This window comes from Typha latifolia, chromosome 5 (assembly GCF_019914945.1).
Source record: "Typha latifolia isolate L0001 chromosome 5, TyphaL0001v2, whole genome shotgun sequence".
NCBI lineage: Eukaryota > Viridiplantae > Streptophyta > Magnoliopsida > Poales > Typhaceae > Typha > Typha latifolia.
This window is the reverse complement of record NC_133090.1, coordinates 14119598-14137982: the sequence shown is the minus strand read 5'-3', so window position 1 is coordinate 14137982 and position 18385 is coordinate 14119598. Positions and strand designations below refer to the sequence as shown.

Genomic DNA, 18385 nt, shown 5'->3' with positions numbered 1-18385 from the left:
AGGATCTTTGGAAGACTCGCGACCATATCTATGGACCACGCTTGTGCTTGTCCCCGTTACTTTTATTAATAGGAGAGACATTTGACCGTTGGAAAGCTATACCTATTCAAATTTCATAATGGGCTTTGAAGAGTGTTAGGTTTCGATAAAAGACAAAGTGCTACGTTTTGGTTTTCTCTTTGCTCACGAGAAGTGGAGATTAAAAACCCAAGTTAATTTAAATAATAAAGATAATTATACGTAAACTCTTTAAAACTATTATCTATTTTCATATAAATTTTCCGTTTTATTTTTTGTGAGGCCGAGTAAAATGATCATGAAGACATCTTTAACGTGATATTTTTTTAATAAAGATAATTAAATGGACAATTGACACAACATAGTTTAGTAAGACAAAAGTGTTACAAAAACAATAAATTTAAGGTTTCATAAGATATAATTACCCCTTAAAAAAGATATAATGAAAACTTGATCCATAGAGTCAAGTTTGCAGGTGATTCTGGAACAACTCAATCCAGAAGGATAGCCTCATTCATACACATTGGGCTGGGCAGCGAATTCCAAAAGAGAAACTACCAACATTCAAAAGATCATAATAAATAATGTATACTCCAAAAGGTTCATATAGAACTTATTCAAAAGATATAGATTAAGTACCAACTACAGGAGGCTCATGTACTGCAGCACTCAAGATACAAAGTCATCAAAGTACCAAACACCATAAAAACTTGAAAAGCATGAGATTTTAGTCCACATAAAGAGAAACAACCAATTTGGAAGTTCATATCAGAAGCACTAAAATGCTTCTGGATTTTCTTAGAGTGCCTTGAGGATCTCATCTGCCCCTGATATGGTGAATGCACCGCCCTCCTCAATGTTGGCTACCTTGACCTTGAGGTCATCAGCAAGAAGAGCAAACCTTCGGGAACGAATCCCAAGCCCTTTCTCAGAAAGGTCAAGCTCAAGACCAAGTGCATGGGTGTAAATTCCTGAGCCATCAGAGATGAACTTAACATGCTTGTTCTCAGGATATGTCTTCGCCCAAGCCTTCATGACGAAGGGGTCATTAACTGCAACAGAAATAAAAACAAAATGCTAAGAAATATGTAGTCTTACTGATGCTATAACAACGTGGAAAGCTATGCATTAGAGAGACCTCCGCTAATGCTTTGACCATTTTAGGAGCTTTTACCACAAGAGTAATAAAATAGCAATGACAAAGGAACATAGTTTGTAGTCCTATTATCAGAAAAATGATTAGATTGGCAATCACATCAGAACACCAGGATAAGTGACGACTACAATGTATTTGACAATTAGGAAGATTAAGGTAGATGAACAGTGGCTTTTCTTAAACAAGAAAATCACACTTGTCAGAAACATGTGTTGGAAGGAAATATCGACAACAGATTCAGTTACTATTGTAATTGATTTGATTAATTTGTTTTTTTTTGTTATATACAGTCCTTGTATAGTTATTCACCTTCATTGTATATAGCAACTCTATCCTAATTTGTTGGATAGGTAAGCTTGATTGTAGGAGAGGCACGATTCATCTCAATGAAAATACAATCTTCTCATTCTATTTGCTTTCTTCCTTTTATATGGTATCAGTGCTAGAACACTAGCAACCAAATTCTATGGCAGCCATACCCTAATCCACAGAAACCTTCATTACCCTTAATGGTTGAAGATGATCATTCTTCTTCCCAAGGTGTTGTTCTACCAGTTCCATAGATCCATCAAAGGCAAGGAAAGAAAAATCCCCTGCCGACTTCTCTAATTCGTCATCCATCATTGGCCCTCGTTTCCAAACCCCTTAATTGAGATAACTATTTTGGTTGGATCCAAGATCCATGATTTGAGCCTTGAAATACAAGAAATAAGCTCGGATTCATTAATGGGTCTATCTCAGCTCCTTCAGAAGCAGATGATTATGAAGGTCACGCCATCTGGTCAAATGCAATGACATTATCCATTCCTGGATAGTCAACACCTGTGATCTTAAAATCACCGACAGTGTAAATTTTTGTTCTACTGCTAGAAAAGTTTGGGAGAACCTTGACCCTCGATCCTTTTAGGACAACCTAACTCACATCTTCGAGATCCAGCGGGATATCGCCTTCCACAAACAAGAAACTACTTCTGTCTCCACCTATTACACTCGATTGAAAACTCTATGGGACGAGCTAGGGATGCATTGTGAAAACCACAATCAGATCAACAAAAGGTAATGCGATTTCTAATGAATTTGAATGAATCTTACAATACAATCCGCAGCCAGATCCTCCTAATACCTTCCCCTTCGGTTCGCGAAGCATACTCCTCCGTTGCTCAAGAGGAGAAGCAACGTCATCTAGGTGTTGCTTCCTCCTCCACTCAGCCAACCTCAATTGCTGTCGTGGCTGTCCGCAAGCTCCATCCGCTAGTGCCAAGGAAGAGCGAGAGGAGCGATCGGCCTTATAAGGCCCAGCCCAATCGTGATCACTCTAATTTTAATCACCAACATAGTGGACCTAGTCCTGAAAAGTTGGGTCCAAAAATATTACAAACTCCATGGCTACTCACCTGGTCATCCAAAGTTCAAGTCCAATCCGAGCCTAGGCTTTGATCGACCTAATTACTCTGCAGTCAACCAAGTGGGCTATGAAGAAGGTGGATCTAACACCACATTTACAGAAGCCCAATTAAAATAGATTATGGAACTTCTCAATAATCGGGCAGAAGGTACCCCCAATCCTAAGGTAAATATAGTTACAAAATCAGGTTTGTCTAAATTAGCTCGTCGTAATTAGATTATCGATAGTAGTGCAACCAATCATATCATCTCATTATCAAAAATACTGCACAAAGACAAGTTGCTCATTGTCACCCTTATTATTACCTAGTAGAGAGAAGGCCAAAACTATAGCTAAATGATCTATGTCATTGCATTCTGTCTAAAAATTGCATGATGTGTTATCTATTCCTATATTCAAAGTTGATTTATTGTCAGTAGGGCGATTGACAAGGAGCTTAAATTGTTCAGTGACATTTTTTCCTTATTGGTGTATTTTGCAAGATCTAGATATGAGGAAGATATGGTTTAGGTGAAATGGTTGACAGACTCTATTATCTAGTGGCATTAGGAGCTGAAAAATCTACTACTAAACAAGCCACATCCTCAAACTAATTGGCATGCAATCTCACCATCTCACCTACCGACCTTTGGGACAACCGCTTAAGACATGTATCGTCTTCCCGTTTGAATTTTATTGCCCAAAATTTTTTTAATTTTTTTGCTAATTCCAATAAAGCTTGCTCCACTTGTCCACTTGTCAAACAAAGTCGTTTACCTTTCAATATCCGTAATACTTTTTCTATCAAACCATTTGATGTTATTCATTGTGATATTTGGGGCTGCTATCGACATCTTTTCCTTTCTGGTTCTCATTAATTTCTCACCATTGTCGACGATTATTCACATTTTACTTAGATATTTTTGATGTGACATAAAGATAAAACACAACTGTTTTTAAAAACATTTTTTTAGTTATGTTTCTACTCAATTTGAAACTCACGTCAAAATTGTTCGAAGTGATAATGGTGGCAAATTTATCTCTCTTCAATCTTTTTTTCAAGATAACGGTGTCATTTTTCAACATTCTTGCTTCTACACACCTCAACAAAATGAGGTTGTGGAACACAAATACCATCACATTCTCACATCATCAATCGGGTACCCTCTCCAATTCTAGGCGACAAAACACCATTCGAGCTTCTTTACTCAAAATCTCCTATTTTTTTCCACCTATGTGTTTTTGGTTGCTTGGCTTATGCCACCAACGTCCATACTTCTCATAAATTTAACTACTGAGCTACATCTTCCATTTTCATAGGTCAAAAAGGTTACAAACTTTTTGATTTATCAACCAAAAGAATTTTCACAAGCAAAGACATCCACTTTAAAGAAGATATTTTCCCTTATTCTCCAAATAATACCTATTCTCTGCCCTTTCCATTGACCCAAACAGCAAAGCCCATTACGGGAGATGATACATGCCATTAAGCCCATATGACCATTCCTTCAAACCAACACCAATATTGAACCCAACTCGCCCACGTCACCATCACCTAACCCACCATCTTTTCTACGATCCCTGGATGCTGGCCCATCTAAACCCACATTGGCAACCTCACCAGCACCCTCCACCGCAACTCCACCACCACAACACCAGCAACCGCCACCTATCCTCCACACATCGTTGCTGAGACCGCCCGCCTCCACCGATTCCACCTAAAACTTCTTCCCCAAGCACCCTTCTCCACTCTACTTTCTCACCGCCATCGCCACCCAACCGTACAACCACCATTCACTCTACCAGAACACAAGAACCACCACCACTAGCTAGTATTCCTCTCCGCCACTCCACTTGACAATCTAATCCACTCGTGAGGTTAAATGATTACCTCTGCTCCACTACCACGCATCCTTGCTTCGATCAAGACACTTTCTCTCCAGATTCGCGCAAAGAGGCAAGATACCCACTGACCAATTACATCTTCTATTATCGCCATACAACTGTGCACAAATCGTTTCTTGCTTCTGTCAATCAAGAACGAGAACCAGCCTCTTACAATGAAGCTATCACCAACCCTGCATAGCGTGCCACAATGAAGTTTGAGTTAGATGCCCTTGCCGCCAACGGCACATAGAGTCTAACCCCTTTTTCGGTAGGCAAGAAACCAATAAGATGTCGGTGGGTTTACAAGCTCAAACATACATATGATGGCACAATAGAGCAATATAAGGCGTGTCTTGTTGCAAAAGGCTTCACCAAAATGAAGGGGATCGACTACTAAGAAACTCTCTTACAGCAAATAAAAGTTTTGTTTGCGGTCTTCTTGCATTAGCTGCTGCCAAGGGCTGGCCACTCCATCAACTTGACATCTACAACGTCTTCCTCCAAAGTGACTTAACTAAAGAGATTTATATGTCTCCATCCCCGGGGCTTCAAAAACAAGGGGAGGAATATTGTTTGTTGCCTACACAAATTGCTCTACAGATTGAAGCAAGCCTCTCGCCAGTAGTTTTCAAAGTTTTCTTCTGTCAACACTTTTACTAACTTTGTACAATCACGAGCTGACTACTCCCTCTTCACCAAAAAGAAAGGCTTGTTAAATGCTGCTCTAATGGACACTCCTATGGAGAGAGGCTTAAAACTATCTGACAAAGATAAATTGCTTAGAAACCTACGCTGATACAAAAGATTTGTTGGCCGCCTAATATATTTTCAAGACCAGATATCACCTATTTTGTTTGTCTTGAGTAGGTTCATGTACCAACCCAGAAGACGTCATATGGAAGCAGCCTTACGCGTTGTTTGATATCTAAAGGGTGCCTCAGGTCAAGATCTATTCTTTCTTCAAATAGTGACTTGAAATTGTGAACCTACTATGATTCGGACTATGGAGGTTGTCCTCTTACTAGACGGTCCACTACAAGCTACTATGTGTTATTTGGGCCCTCAATAATATCATGGAGATCAAAACGGCAAAAAACAGTATTATTGTCTTCAATCGAAGCAGAATACCGTGCAATGACTAGAGTCTGTTGTGAGCTAACATGGCTTCGATGCCTATTATAAGACTTAGGCCTTATTCATCATGGACCTGCTTCCTTATACTGTGACAATAAAGTTGCTTTGCATATAGCAGCCAACCAGTCTTTCATGAACACACAAGACACATAGAAATGGACTGTCACTACATCCGAAACAAGATTCAAGATGGTTCAATAATTACCAAGTATACCGGTTCAACTCATTAATAGATCTGCTAAACCTTTGGAAAAGGAAACCCTTGTGCCTATGGTTCGCAAGTCGGGACTGCAGGATATCCACTCTCCAACTTGAGCAAGAGTGTTGGAAAGAAATATCGACAACAGATTCAGTTACTATTGTAATTGATTTGGTCAATCTGTTGTTATCTTTTTATTTTCTACATTCCTTGTATAGTTATTCACCTTCCTTGTATATAGCAGCTCTATCCTAATTTATTGGATAGGTATGTTGTAATCTCCTCCTATTTATGTACACCATTCATCTCAATGAAAATACAATCTTCTCATTCTATTTGATTTCTCCCTTTTACAATTGGGCAGATCTTCTAGGATATAATCACAGAATGAAGATGAATTCTAGCTCTTCCCGATATTTGAGATCTGCTGATGTCAAACTTCAGAGTGAATAATAAACATTTCTAAGTTATGTTAACAATCACCCAGCGGATATGGAGACATCAATAACTGAAAATAGGTTTCGACTCCCTATAAGTTAAAATTATAGGTCTGTGGAATGCCTCAAATTAATTGCCCTGTCAGGATAGATATATTAGATCTCAACCGCTAATACTACAAGCGTGTACATATGAGAAGCTTAATAATAAATGCAAAATCTATAAACTTCAAACAGATGAACTCACAGTAATTTAAAAAGAAAGGATGGCAATATACCACTAACAAGAAGGATCTCATCAACACCCTTGGATTTCAGCTCTTCTGCACTTTGAATGAAGCTCGGCACATGCTGCATACTGCACCAAATTATATAATCAGCTAAAAGCTAAAACAAATATCCAACAAATCACATTAGTTGACGTTCCTAGTTGTTTAGAATCTTGTAGATCAGTTATGACAAAGCAGCTCTTCAACTATGTTTTACCATCATTCGATTATGTCTACAACCAAAATTCGAGCTCATCAGTTTTTCAAATAGCCAATTACTAAACCAAAAGTGGTATTTTCTTCTTTCTATTATATTGCATCATTATATTACTGTGCTCATCCATGTAAAGTAGATTGACAATCATACTCAATTTACCATTAACAACTGCAAAACATCATTATTTATAAACGTTTGATCAATATATATTTAGAATTCAGTAGATTGTCCGATCTAATAAATGAGTTAGTTAGTCTGGATTGTACAGTTACCAAACATGTGATTCTAATATACTTTCCCAGAGGAAACAATATAGTGTGTATCTAATTCGAACTAGCAGGTGCAAGATGAAAAAAATATCCTACCAACATAATGACTACTAGAATTTAATTTTCCTTGCTCACATGGAAATCACTTCAGGAAGAATCCATTTAATTTCATTTTCAGAATTAAGAATTAAAAGTTTTCACCTTTTTTACTCCAATTCAGTAGAATCAGCAGCAAGATTTAATGTCCGGACTTTACTTCTAAAATTCCCTTAGAAAAAAAAAAGACTCTACTTTTAAAACCATTTGTTGACTTTAAAGTTGTCAGAGAAAAAGATGACATTTTTTACTTCCTCTATAATAAAAACTAATATTTAATACCGATCCATGGCCACCGACACCGTAGAATATATTTCTTAAGAAAAGGAGCTTCTCGTTTTACTTCCTCTTTATTTCTTATTTTTTTGCGTTGCAAATAGTCCTTATTTTATTAGAATTTCCCATAAACAAGGAAGACCAAAACAAAGCAAAAAAAAAAAAAAACTGCGAAGAATGGCATGGATCGGTAGGAAATACCATTCCGGCACATAATAAAAGGAACGGGCAAAAGTGATTACCTGCAAGTGGGGGTGAAGGCACCGGGGACACCGAAGAGGATGACCTTCTTGCCGGCGGCGAGGGCATGGATGGAAACTTGCTGGAGCTTGTCGTCCTCATCGAACCAACCCAAAGTACCGTCGGGGATCGAATCGCCTACTGCGATCGGAGCCATATCTTTCCCTCTTTAGATCGGAGATGGAGATGGAGATAGAGATGGAGATGCCAATAGAGATGAGATTTTTTTAATAAATAAGGGGGGAGGGCGAGGGTTATTTATTGGGCAAATGATCCGATAATAACTATTCATTTTTCTCTTCCATTCTAACGGTTAAAATTAATCGAAAGCATCGGTATATGAACTAAAAGCATACATCTCTTTTCTAAATTATAAAAATAAATTAGTCATACTTTATTTTTTTCTTAACTATCCAAATTTTATAAAATATAAAAATAATAATAAATTACTAGAAGTTGACACTCTTATGATTAAAGAAACGATTATATGAATAGCAATACAAAAATACTTAAATTCTAATTTTTTTTAAAAATTTATCTAGTCACATGTATAAAATATTTATATTTAGTATAGAATCATTGCTCTATTTATTGAACGCACGAACTACCTACTGTAGACAGCGTATAAAGAATAAAGAAAATTGGTACAAATACCATACTACTTGGAAACGATGTGCAGTAGGTGCGTGCAGTTGCAGTGCAACGGTGCAAGGTGTGATTTACACCTATGATGAAATAAAATGTGAGTATATTAAAACTGAATCCTTTTCTTTTTCCTTAAATCATTTACACTTTTGAGTTTTGACTGCTGTGGTTGTTGATTATTAGAAATGAGTGAAAAAAAATTTAAATTTTTTTAAAAAAAAACTTCTCTATCTTTAATATTTATTTTTTATTTTTTTAACTTTTCTGAGAGTATTGAAGTCTAATCATTTTATTCAACTTTATTTTTTTTTAGCAACTAATGTATTCGAATTAAAGATGTTTGTTGGATCTTTGTATAGGCATGGCAGGTGAATGTAACTTTTTGAACTCGAAACCTAATTTTAGTTAATGAAGTTATTTTACAGAAGAGAAAAAAGAAAAAAAAAAAAAGGAGTTAATGCTCACTATTCAGATCGTTAACAGAGCTCATCCACCCAACGGTATCTAATAATTCAATTGAGATCACATAGCATCACTTCAGGGGATATTATTTTTAAATTAAAATCAAGATGACTCACCCCGAGTGAGAACGTTATTCATCAACCCTTGTGCCAGACACGAGGCAACTTAAATCAATACTATTACTTCGGCGCGCAGCTGAGAGAGTCAGTGGCATCGGCCGATTGGCGAGAAAAAATTCCAACCCTTCTCACTATATATATAGCTCTATAGCTCGTCGCTAATCTGCCACTCGATCGAGTACCGAGCACAGCCATCGACTTCACCATGACAACCATCGGCTACCTCACGCCATACCCGCCGGATCAACTCCGGCGGAGGTACAGGCCAAGCAAGAAAAGACAGGCTAACTTGGAAGCAAGGAGAAGGAGACAGTGATTGATCCACTCCCGTCTACCAGTTTAAGGGAGAAGGAAGGAAAGCGGCACGACGCCTGAACAGAGCAATGAACAACAAGAAAAATCCCAACTTTAAAGCAAGCAACTAGTGTTTCTTCACAAACATTCCTAAGGAGTATTACAGTCGCTTGCATGCTTTTACAGGGAGGAACTCTATGCAGATCCACTCTGCAGCTCTTCCTTTACTTCCCTCTCTTCCCACACCCTATTCTCCCCCTCTTCACCATATGCCCGACTACAAAGAAGGAAGTAGAAACAATTAACAACACATAGGAATGCAATGAACCAGTAGTAGTAGTCACAGTGCCCCTTGTTTAGGTTGTTGTCCAGCCAACCTACTCTTCCACCCCCCTTACTGACCTTCTCGATGAGCTGAACAATTAGAGTACCAACCAAGTTACCAACACCCATTCCGAAGGAAAACATAGAGATTCCAATGCTTGCCATGCTCTTAGGGAACTCAGAGTAGTAGAACTCTATCTGCCCAATTATGTTAAAGGCCTCAGCTAAGCCAGTCAAGCAGTACTGTGGAACTAGCCACATTGCAGACATGTTCACCATCCCTTTGCCATTCCCCGCGAGGCCTTGCTCGATCGCAGTTCTCCGTCGAACACGTTCCACGCTCGCCGCCACCGCTGTGGCCACGCATAGTAACATCAAACCGATCCCCATCCGCTGCTTTAGGCCAAGGCCCCGAGGCCTACCGGTGATTTTTGCGAGGCGAGGGACGACTACACGATCGTAGATGGCGACCCATACAGTTATTGTGATGATTGCGAAGACGCTGAAAGAAGCTGCGGGTATCTGGAAATGAGATCCGAGGTGGCGGTCCATGGTGCCCGCTTGTAGAACCGGAAGCGATTGCTGGTTGATGACCACCGCCGTCATGATTCCGGTAGACCAGAGGGGGATCACTCGGATTGCGGACTTCAGGTCTTCTACTTGCTCCACAGTTGATAAGCTCCATGGATTTGAAGCAGACCCATCAGAGTTCAAATCCTTCTCAGGATTTCTTATAATGCAAGCTTTGTTCAAGAACCTGAAATGAGTTAAATTGGAAGGCAAGACAGTAAGAAGACCATGCATGCAGAAACCAAGCAATATGCTGTTTGAACGTACCTTAATTTCTCTGATGGAACTTTGAGTTTTGACTTGCTATGATACCACTGGCCGTCAGTTGTCGGCGGTGGAAGGGCTAGTCTTCGGTTTCGCAAACTCGCGACGATCACCTGAAGTAGCCCTGATAACATGCTCTTGTCACCTTCCAACTTGATGTACAGAGGAGAGCCTAGCAGGAATAAGATGACAGAGAGCAGCATGAGTGCTGCCGAGACACCGAAACCGATCGGCCATCCATCCTTTTCTTGTATATAGACGACGACCGTCACCGCGATCACGATGGAGATCCCGAGGGACGTGTAATACCAGTTGAAGAAGGACTGCAGCCTCCTCTCATTGTGAGGGTTGTTCTTCTGGTTCAACTGGTCCGCACCAAAGGCTAACGAGCAAGGCCTAATCCCACCTGCTCCTACCGACATGAAAGCGAAAGCCGAGAAAAGAAGGGGAAATTGCCATGGAGCAATGGAGGCATTACTGGCAAGACAAGAACTACCATCATCTCTACAATAAGGAGGTTTCTTATAAGTAGGTAGCGTTGCAGTTAGCAATAGAAGAACCATCCCCTTGCACAAAAGGAAGACACTATTAGTATCTGAATTTGTAACCATGAAAGCAATAAGATTATTAGAATGGAAATCAGAAGTTTCTTACAATTAGACTCACAACCGATCCGATAGCGATCACTTTGAAGCGGCCTAGATATGAATCAGACAAGAATGCCCCAAAAATTGGTAGGAAATTTGTCACTGCCCCCCAGATATAGAGGACACTCAAGCCAGTGGCAGAACTCATATGGTATATTTTTGTGAGGTAAATGATCATATTTGCATGAAGCCCACTGCTTGCAACCCTTTCGAAAATTTCATTCGCTAGAAAAGATACGAGCATATGCATATATATGAATCCACATAAACATTAAGTACATAGAAAGATACTAATTTGCTAGTTTGACTGCAAATTATTAATGAAGACAGACATAGGATAAAAAGAAGGAAAAGGATTAAGAAATAATTAATTACCCACAATAAAAGGTATAGTCTTAAGACCACCCTTCTTCTTTGTTTGTTGTGGAGTTTCCTCAAAATGATCTGCAGGAATTTCCATTAATTCTCTCACTCTATGCTGATATGACCAAAAAGAAAAAAGAACAGCAGAGGAAGATGGAGGGAGAAGGTAAGAGATAGTAAGCACTTCATAGAGTACACCTCTATATATATTAATAGCTTGGTTAATTCTTATACAATTAGCTCTCCTTTTGATCCTATCTACATTGGTCCTAAGCACTAAGGAGTATCTCTGCGGACCATCTCTAGCATTAATCACTAATTTAAAACTGGTCACTGGGCTAAATATTCCTTCCACTTCATTATCTAATGGCACTGATTGAGAAGATGGAATAAAGTGATCTCCAAAGAAGAACATTACTTGAAGCATACATAAATTTTTATGGCAGAATAAGGTGCCTCGTATAAATCTGAATTATAAAATTGCGAAATGTTTCATGCCATTTGAGGTAATTACGTGATAAACAGGAAAAACATTGTTATAGATTCACCACTTCGATTATTAAAAAAAAAGTCCATTGAGATGGGAGGGAAAAAAATTGCTTACTTACATTGGCAAGCAAACTTTTACATCGACAAAGGCGGCAGGGGATCGAAACAAGTGGGATAAATCCATGGAAATTTGGACTAATCCCCCTGGAGTATTCTATATTTAAGTACCAAAATAATGAGCTTAACCATATGTGACAAAGTCTTTGTGGGGTTACTGAGGAGAAATGCTACATGGTTTCTAATTTTGTTTTTCTCATGGTTGTTGTTATTGTTGTTGTCGATCCCGAAAGAATTAGGGATTTAATCAAAGTGGCAGTCCAATTTTGTAATAAAAAAGTACAATAAATATAAAAAATAGTTACCTAATTCAGTTTTTTTCTCTCCTCCTTTTCTGTGTTGAAATAATAAATATTATCTTAAACAAGCAATAAATGTTATCACCTCGTCTTATTTTGTCAAGTGTTTATGGGCATATCATTAGGCGGGCCGGGCCCACTAATATTAGTGGAGATGTAGGTTGACGACGTGGCACTATGCAAGTAGAGGGAAAATAGATGGAAGGGAAAGGGAAGCAATTAGTAAGCAGCTTAGTGCTAAGTGAAATTACTCACTCTCTCTTAGTGTTAAATAACTTTATTAAAATCCAATGGAATAGATACAAACTTAATACATAATGAGAACTACCAAGTCATGCATGCCTACTCGTAAGTCGTAACCTAACATTTGGTCAAAGTCCAAACTACGTGGCTCGCGCCTTCGTACCCTCTTGATTATTAGATTTATTTCTTCTGACTTCCGTTAAAGCTCCACTCCCGAAGTCTTCTCTTCTCTGCTTCCTCCTCTCGCTTCCAATCTCTCCCAACTCCAAATCCCTCGTCGAGATGCTTCCCATTGTCTCCGATCCACGATTCGAACCCCATTTCCCACCCTCCTCCCGCCGCCTCCGCCGCAGCGCCGCGTTTTTGGTAGCGAATCATTGTATCAACTCCGAGCGAATCCATCGGGATAACGCTTCCTAAACTTTTTCTTCCACCTTATTCTCCTCAGGGGATGTTGGGATGGATCGCTTCCTGTGGATGGATCTTGGTCTTCTTCTTGATCACCGCCTCCCTCTACTCCGCTCTCGACCGCTTCCGGTGCCAGATGGAAGCATGCGGCGGGGAGCCGGAAGGATGGGATCTGCCGTTGGTCACCATCTTCGCGGCGCCGCGGCCGTTGCTGTCGGATGAGGTGGATCCGGTGTGGATGAGGCAGGAGCTGGCAGTGCGGTCGTGGACCGCGCTGTCGCTGTACGTCGATGTCGTTCTCTTCGGGAAGCATCCTTCGATTCTTGCCCTCGCGAAAAGTCTTGGGCCGCAAGTCACCGTCGAGACAGAGATCGATTCCACGTAAGTATCGTGGTAATGTGGTTGGAGTCAGATTTCATTTTAGTAAATATTGTTGATGTTGTTCTACAACTTCTCTTGAATCACGAATTTGATGTTGATGTTTGAGTCATATCACGTTCTTTTTTGGGTATCGGAATGATATAGTAGTTAAGCTAGATATTTCCAGTTAAAGATTATAACTCCATGATAGACAAAATGTTTGATCCTTTATTTACTTTGGATTTTGAAAGTCTATAAATTCGATTGGAGTAGGTAAGAGAAGACTTGTAATTTCATGCTTATTTTTCAGCACGCAATCTTCACAGGAATACTACTATACAATAATTTCGTGTCCAAAATAGTTTCCTTGAAATAAGATCACATGCTTTAACGTCTGTAAAGCAGTTTCAGAGGTTAGAAACAGAGTGTATGCCGATATGCCTGTCTTAGATTGAATACAATCCAAGATCATGAAATAGTTGCTACTTATGATGTCTCCTTATTTTAGGTTTCTGGGAACGCCATTCTTTCATTCAATGATTGCAAGATCCCAAGCTACTCGTACTGACATTTCTATTCTTGTTGATCCTGAGATCATTATTCTGCCCGACATCCTTACCACCCTGAGCTACATTCACAAAATTAAGAGTGACTGGTTCCTTGTTTCTCTGTCACGAAGTGTTTCACATTTTCCATATCGGTTAGTTGACAATGGACAGCACTGGGTGCATGAAGATGGTAGAAAGATAGAAATTAAGAAGGTATTGATGAATCTGTCTAGAGAAACCTAAATAGTTTCTTTCAGTTGTAAATTCATGAATAAACTTCTTTCTTTCTTTGACCAGTTGCAGGAATTTCTATCTCACAATTGGAAGGAGAGCAATTCAAGTGAGAGGCTTCTTATTGCATGGAATAATGTCGATCTACCTCTACATGAGGGAATTCTTCCTCCTTTCTTATATGGAAAAGGGCTTCACGATTTATGGCTTATGAATGAGGTTCTGTCATCTGAAACGAGATTTATATTTGATGCCAGTGATTTAGCATTCAGTTTTTATCCTGAAAGATTAGGCCTTTGGCCTAACAATTTCTCAAGAGTTAGCAAGATTGATACAGAAAGAATTTGGGAGTTCAAAGGAAACTATCATCTTGCTGCACTTTATGGATCACTTCCCTTCCAACAAAGTAACATTCCTAATAATTTGTATAAAATTGTGGAGTGGTTGGGACATTATTATCTTGTAAGTGAAGCAAAAAGAACTGTTCATCCTCTGGAAGGACCTGACCAGCTAGCATCTCATAGCCTGGAGGTGGTGCTAGGTCAAGAAGTTGAAAATCCACAGCCAATAACAAGTTTCTTGAATTATTGGAGACAGAAGAAATGGAAAAGTTGCGCGCAGGATATTAGTTCAATGAGCAAAGTAAATCAATTATTTACTCTAAAAGTACGCAAGTTCCCTGTTGAAGTTTCAGGTCCAATACATTTACCATTGTCTTTGGAATCACTCCTACATCTTGTTGCAGATAAGGATAAATCGATCGTGCTTGGTATTGCTGGATTTAGTTACAGGGACATGCTTATGAGTTGGGTATGCCGCTTACGTCAGCTAGGTGTTACAAATTTTGTAGTCTGTGCTCTTGATTCTGAGACATACGAGTTCTCAGTTTTGCAGGTATGAACTCACGTTTTGTTTTTCCATCTGATCTTAGATTCTTTTGTCAAAATAATGGAAGTTGTGTACTAATGCCAAAATTTCTTATTTATAGGGTTTGCCGGTCTTTAAGGATACACTCTCCCCAAGAAATGTCAGCTTTGATGATTGCCACTTTGGCACAGAATGTTTTCAGCGTGTAACCAAAGTGAAATCCCGAATAGTTTTGCAGATTCTGAAACTAGGATACAATGTTCTATTAAGTGATGTTGATATCTATTGGTTTGATAATCCGCTACCATTGTTCCTCTCCTTTGGCCCTGCTATATTGGGGGCACAATCTGATGAATTCAATGAAACAGGTAAAACTCAAGCACACGTCCTTGATACTTGCACACCATTCCTCAATACTCATTCCGGCTAGGTGGTTGTTATTGCTTATGTCTAGTCAACAAGAATTTTCTTTTTTCTGTTTTTCTATGTACAAATATCAGGACCAACCTTAACCCAGCCACTCCTGCTTTTCCTTTGCTATACATCAAGCTTATTCTCATTCATATAGTCAACTTAACAAAGTGGCTAATGATATATAAATTCAAACATTTCAAATATTTGATTATCTGAAGATATTATATGATTTATCCCAGTAGCCAAAATTCTGCTGATATTATCATTTTCTTTTTCCTGATATTATCAGAGATTCAAAGCTTAGGCACGACACAATGGAATGATTACCACAAACATATACAAGAAATTCTTTTACATAGTAATAACTGTTTTACAAGTAACATATACTGTAAATTTATTTTAAATAGAATAATATTTTCTTCAAAACTCATAATTTTTTTAAGATTATTTAAAGTTATCTACTTCTTGATCTTCTAAAGGATGTGGTAATTTTCTGTTTTGATCACTGTGTGCAGTCTATATGGTACATAAATTTAATTGGTCACCATAGTTGACTATTCTAATTCTTCCTCAAAAAAAGATGGCAGCCTAATGGTGTGACTTGTCTTTAGCAGGAAACGAATATGTATCACGAGTAAAAACATACAAACAGAATAGATTTTATTTTTTTTGTATTTTATCAAAAACTTGGTGTTAGCATTTGTTTCCAGTCCGTTTATTTTTATTCTGAGACAAGGATCTAGAAAAGAAGAGTAATTCTTGCTTTCTTTATCCTTCAACTTAGTACCATGCTTTGTAACATTCTTCTGTTGGCAGGACCTATAAACTTACCACGTCGATTGAACTCTGGCTTTTACTTTGCTCGGTCTGATCCAGTTACAATTGCTGCTATGGAGATGGTAGTGAGACATGCATCAGCTTCAAGCTTGTCTGAGCAACCGAGCTTCTATGATGTTTTATGTGGGGAAGGGGGAGTCAACCGTGTGGGTGACAACCAGTGTCTGGAGCCAAAAACAAACCTAACTGTCCTTTTCCTGGATAGGAACTACTTCCCCAATGGAGCTTACAAAAGCCTCTGGGAGAAGAACGATGTCAGATCTGCCTGTCAGAATATTGGATGCTTCATCCTTCATAACAATTGGATAAATGGAAGGAAGAGAAAACTTGAGCGACAGGTACTCTCTGGCCTGTGGGAGTATGATCCTAGCTCTAGGTTATGCATGCAAAATTGGTACACCACCAAGTCGAGGAAGTAATTTTCAATATTGGCACTGGCCTTAAGCCCTCAGTACTCTGCTGCAGCGAGCGATTGGGAATTATATCATATCTGTGACTCTTGCAAGCATGTTAGTACCTTAGATTGAAGTACTCGTGAATCATATATGCTTACTGCTTAGGGTGCTGCAAAGGAAAATATTGAGTACTTCTTGTTATCCCTTGGGAAGGGTGTTGCAAGATTGTGCAGAAAGAAGTTTTGAGATTCCTGATTGTGGATGGACTTTAGTCATCTTTATTCATCACTTTGAGAACTCAGATTGCTTTATAGGCCAAGTCTGGTAAACTCATTCCCTGTTTTGATATAAAGTTGGATGATCAGTACTGGATAGGTCTGCAAATCATATGTTCCTTGGCATCCTCTATTTTATAGAGAATCGACGAGGAAAAAGTGCACCGAAAATAATGAGCGCTCTGCTTCCTGTAGAGCTTGTCTATTGCACTCTAAGGAACATAATTTTGAGAATAGTTATTGCCTGTGGGATGGACTACTGTGGTTGAATTTCTGACCGGTAGCCAAATCTACCATGGAGGCTGTAAAGCAAAAGGTTGCCAATAGACCGAAAGAGGAAGGTTTACCGTTGAAGGAGGTAGTTGATAAGAAGTCGGATGAGGAGGAACCTGCGATAATAGAGTTTTGATTAAGGAATTTTATGCATGGAATGAAATGTGGACACTTTTTCTTCAAAAGATAACGGAAGAAGAGTTGAGCTGCAGAAGCATGTATCTCTACCTGGATGAAAGCCCAAATTTAGTTTTCTCCTGGAGAAACACCTGTCTGATAGATCACTTGGAATCAACTTTGATCTAATTTAAGTTTCTGCTGCTACTTTAACTTGTAGATCGTGTATCCAGTTGTTCATGCCTGTTTGATGACGACACCATATGGATTGGATGGGATTGTATTTTTCAATCAAGATAGAAATTACCATGCTTTTTTCACATTATGGTGGCTAAGGGGCTACTGCTGTCCATCGAAAGCAATTGTCAGGACCAGCAGATGTGCCAAGCAAATGGAGCCAGCCATGTCCTATCTTGTAACTCTTCCCTTTTCGGAATTACCTCTTATTAAAACTAACGTAGCGTTGAAATCATTTTTAACAACAATACCTTGTACTTGATATCAATGAGCAGATTATCTATTAATTCTGTATGAGCATGTGTCTATCTATGTGCAAATCCACATTCCAACTAGAATAGTAAAAGAAATAGAAAATAAGCTACATGTCTTCTCTTTTTGTAAATTATTAGGTGTAGTTCTCGTTCGCAGATGAAGCCTATAAGATAGTAATATTCTCATCTCACATGCTCTCTGTGCCCCAGTCTACAGCGATGGGCTTCTTTAGTGGCAGTCCTGGTTTGATAATAATCTATTATCACTTCTTCTAAAAGCAAGAATTTCTGTATATAATATGCTGGCTATAACTTCATTCTCATCCTAAATGAGCAACATTACCCAAACCCAATTTTGTCTCAAGGTAAAAGAAAAGGAATACACGGTTCACACCCTTAGAAAACTAGTTGACTAAATGTTTAAGTTGTTAGATAATAAACCAATAATTATATATAATATTTTTTAACACGCTCTCTCATATATGGCCCATCCCATGACACAGTACATGGGCAAATGTATTGGCGTTAGAAGAGTTGATTTAAAAGATTAAGTCATTAGATAATGGGTTGATGATATATATTATGCCTTTCACAACAAATTATGCATGAGGTTAAATATATGGATGATCATCTTCATGTACAAAGTACGCCCACCTTCATCATATACAAAACAAGGAAAGATGACCATCAGAAAAGATTTTATAAGTGAAGTATCAGAAAAAGAAACATGTAGAATCGTACCAGAGAGGGA

The 18385-nt window shown here is 38.7% G+C and overlaps 3 protein-coding genes across 3 annotated transcripts; 1 reads left to right on the top strand and 2 right to left on the bottom strand.

Annotated features, from left to right (window-relative positions):
- Positions 1-607: 607 nt before the first annotated feature.
- LOC140789503 (peroxiredoxin-2C) lies at positions 608-7916 on the bottom strand. The gene is made up of 3 exons (XM_073139220.1): positions 7585-7916; positions 6494-6573; positions 608-1070 (listed from the first exon to the last, which is right to left on the bottom strand). The coding sequence occupies exons 1-3, from the start codon at positions 7737-7739 to the stop codon at positions 817-819; spliced, it is 489 nt and encodes a 162-aa protein (XP_072995321.1). The 5' UTR covers positions 7740-7916; the 3' UTR covers positions 608-816.
- A 1299-nt stretch (positions 7917-9215) lies between these two features.
- LOC140789345 (protein NRT1/ PTR FAMILY 1.1-like) lies at positions 9216-11400 on the bottom strand. The gene is made up of 4 exons (XM_073139010.1): positions 11283-11400; positions 10915-11132; positions 10264-10826; positions 9216-10183 (listed from the first exon to the last, which is right to left on the bottom strand). The coding sequence occupies exons 1-4, from the start codon at positions 11365-11367 to the stop codon at positions 9298-9300; spliced, it is 1752 nt and encodes a 583-aa protein (XP_072995111.1). The 5' UTR covers positions 11368-11400; the 3' UTR covers positions 9216-9297.
- Positions 11401-12628: 1228 nt separating this feature from the next.
- On the top strand, positions 12629-17674 carry LOC140789837 (beta-arabinofuranosyltransferase RAY1). The gene is made up of 6 exons (XM_073139690.1): positions 12629-12784; positions 12867-13207; positions 13695-13947; positions 14032-14859; positions 14954-15200; positions 16063-17674. Exons 1-6 carry the CDS (start codon positions 12701-12703, stop codon positions 16500-16502), a joined length of 2193 nt encoding a protein of 730 aa, XP_072995791.1. The 5' UTR covers positions 12629-12700; the 3' UTR covers positions 16503-17674.
- The last annotated feature ends 711 nt before the right edge of the window (positions 17675-18385 follow it).

What these genes read in the sequence shown, in the direction of transcription:
- LOC140789503 (XM_073139220.1), bottom strand. Translation starts at nt 7,739, where the DNA reads ATGGCTCCGATCGCAGTAGGCGATTCGATCCCCGACGGTACTTTGGGT. An exon ending in GCCTTCACCCCCACTTGCAG is followed by an intron (nt 6,574 to 7,584) that starts GTAATCACTTTT and finishes AATTTGGTGCAG; the next exon opens with TATGCAGCATGTGCCGAGCT. An exon ending in TGAGATCCTTCTTGTTAGTG is followed by an intron (nt 1,071 to 6,493) that starts GTATATTGCCAT and finishes TTTCTGTTGCAG; the next exon opens with TTAATGACCCCTTCGTCATG.
- LOC140789345 (XM_073139010.1), bottom strand. Translation starts at nt 11,367, where the DNA reads ATGGAAATTCCTGCAGATCATTTTGAGGAAACTCCACAACAAACAAAG. An exon ending in GACTATACCTTTTATTGTGG is followed by an intron (nt 11,133 to 11,282) that starts GTAATTAATTAT and finishes TATCTTTTCTAG; the next exon opens with CGAATGAAATTTTCGAAAGG. An exon ending in GATCGGTTGTGAGTCTAATT is followed by an intron (nt 10,827 to 10,914) that starts GTAAGAAACTTC and finishes CTTTTGTGCAAG; the next exon opens with GGGATGGTTCTTCTATTGCT.
- LOC140789837 (XM_073139690.1), top strand. Translation starts at nt 12,701, where the DNA reads ATGCTTCCCATTGTCTCCGATCCACGATTCGAACCCCATTTCCCACCC. An exon ending in GAAAGATAGAAATTAAGAAG is followed by an intron (nt 13,948 to 14,031) that starts GTATTGATGAAT and finishes TTCTTTGACCAG; the next exon opens with TTGCAGGAATTTCTATCTCA. An exon ending in TGATGAATTCAATGAAACAG is followed by an intron (nt 15,201 to 16,062) that starts GTAAAACTCAAG and finishes TTCTGTTGGCAG; the next exon opens with GACCTATAAACTTACCACGT.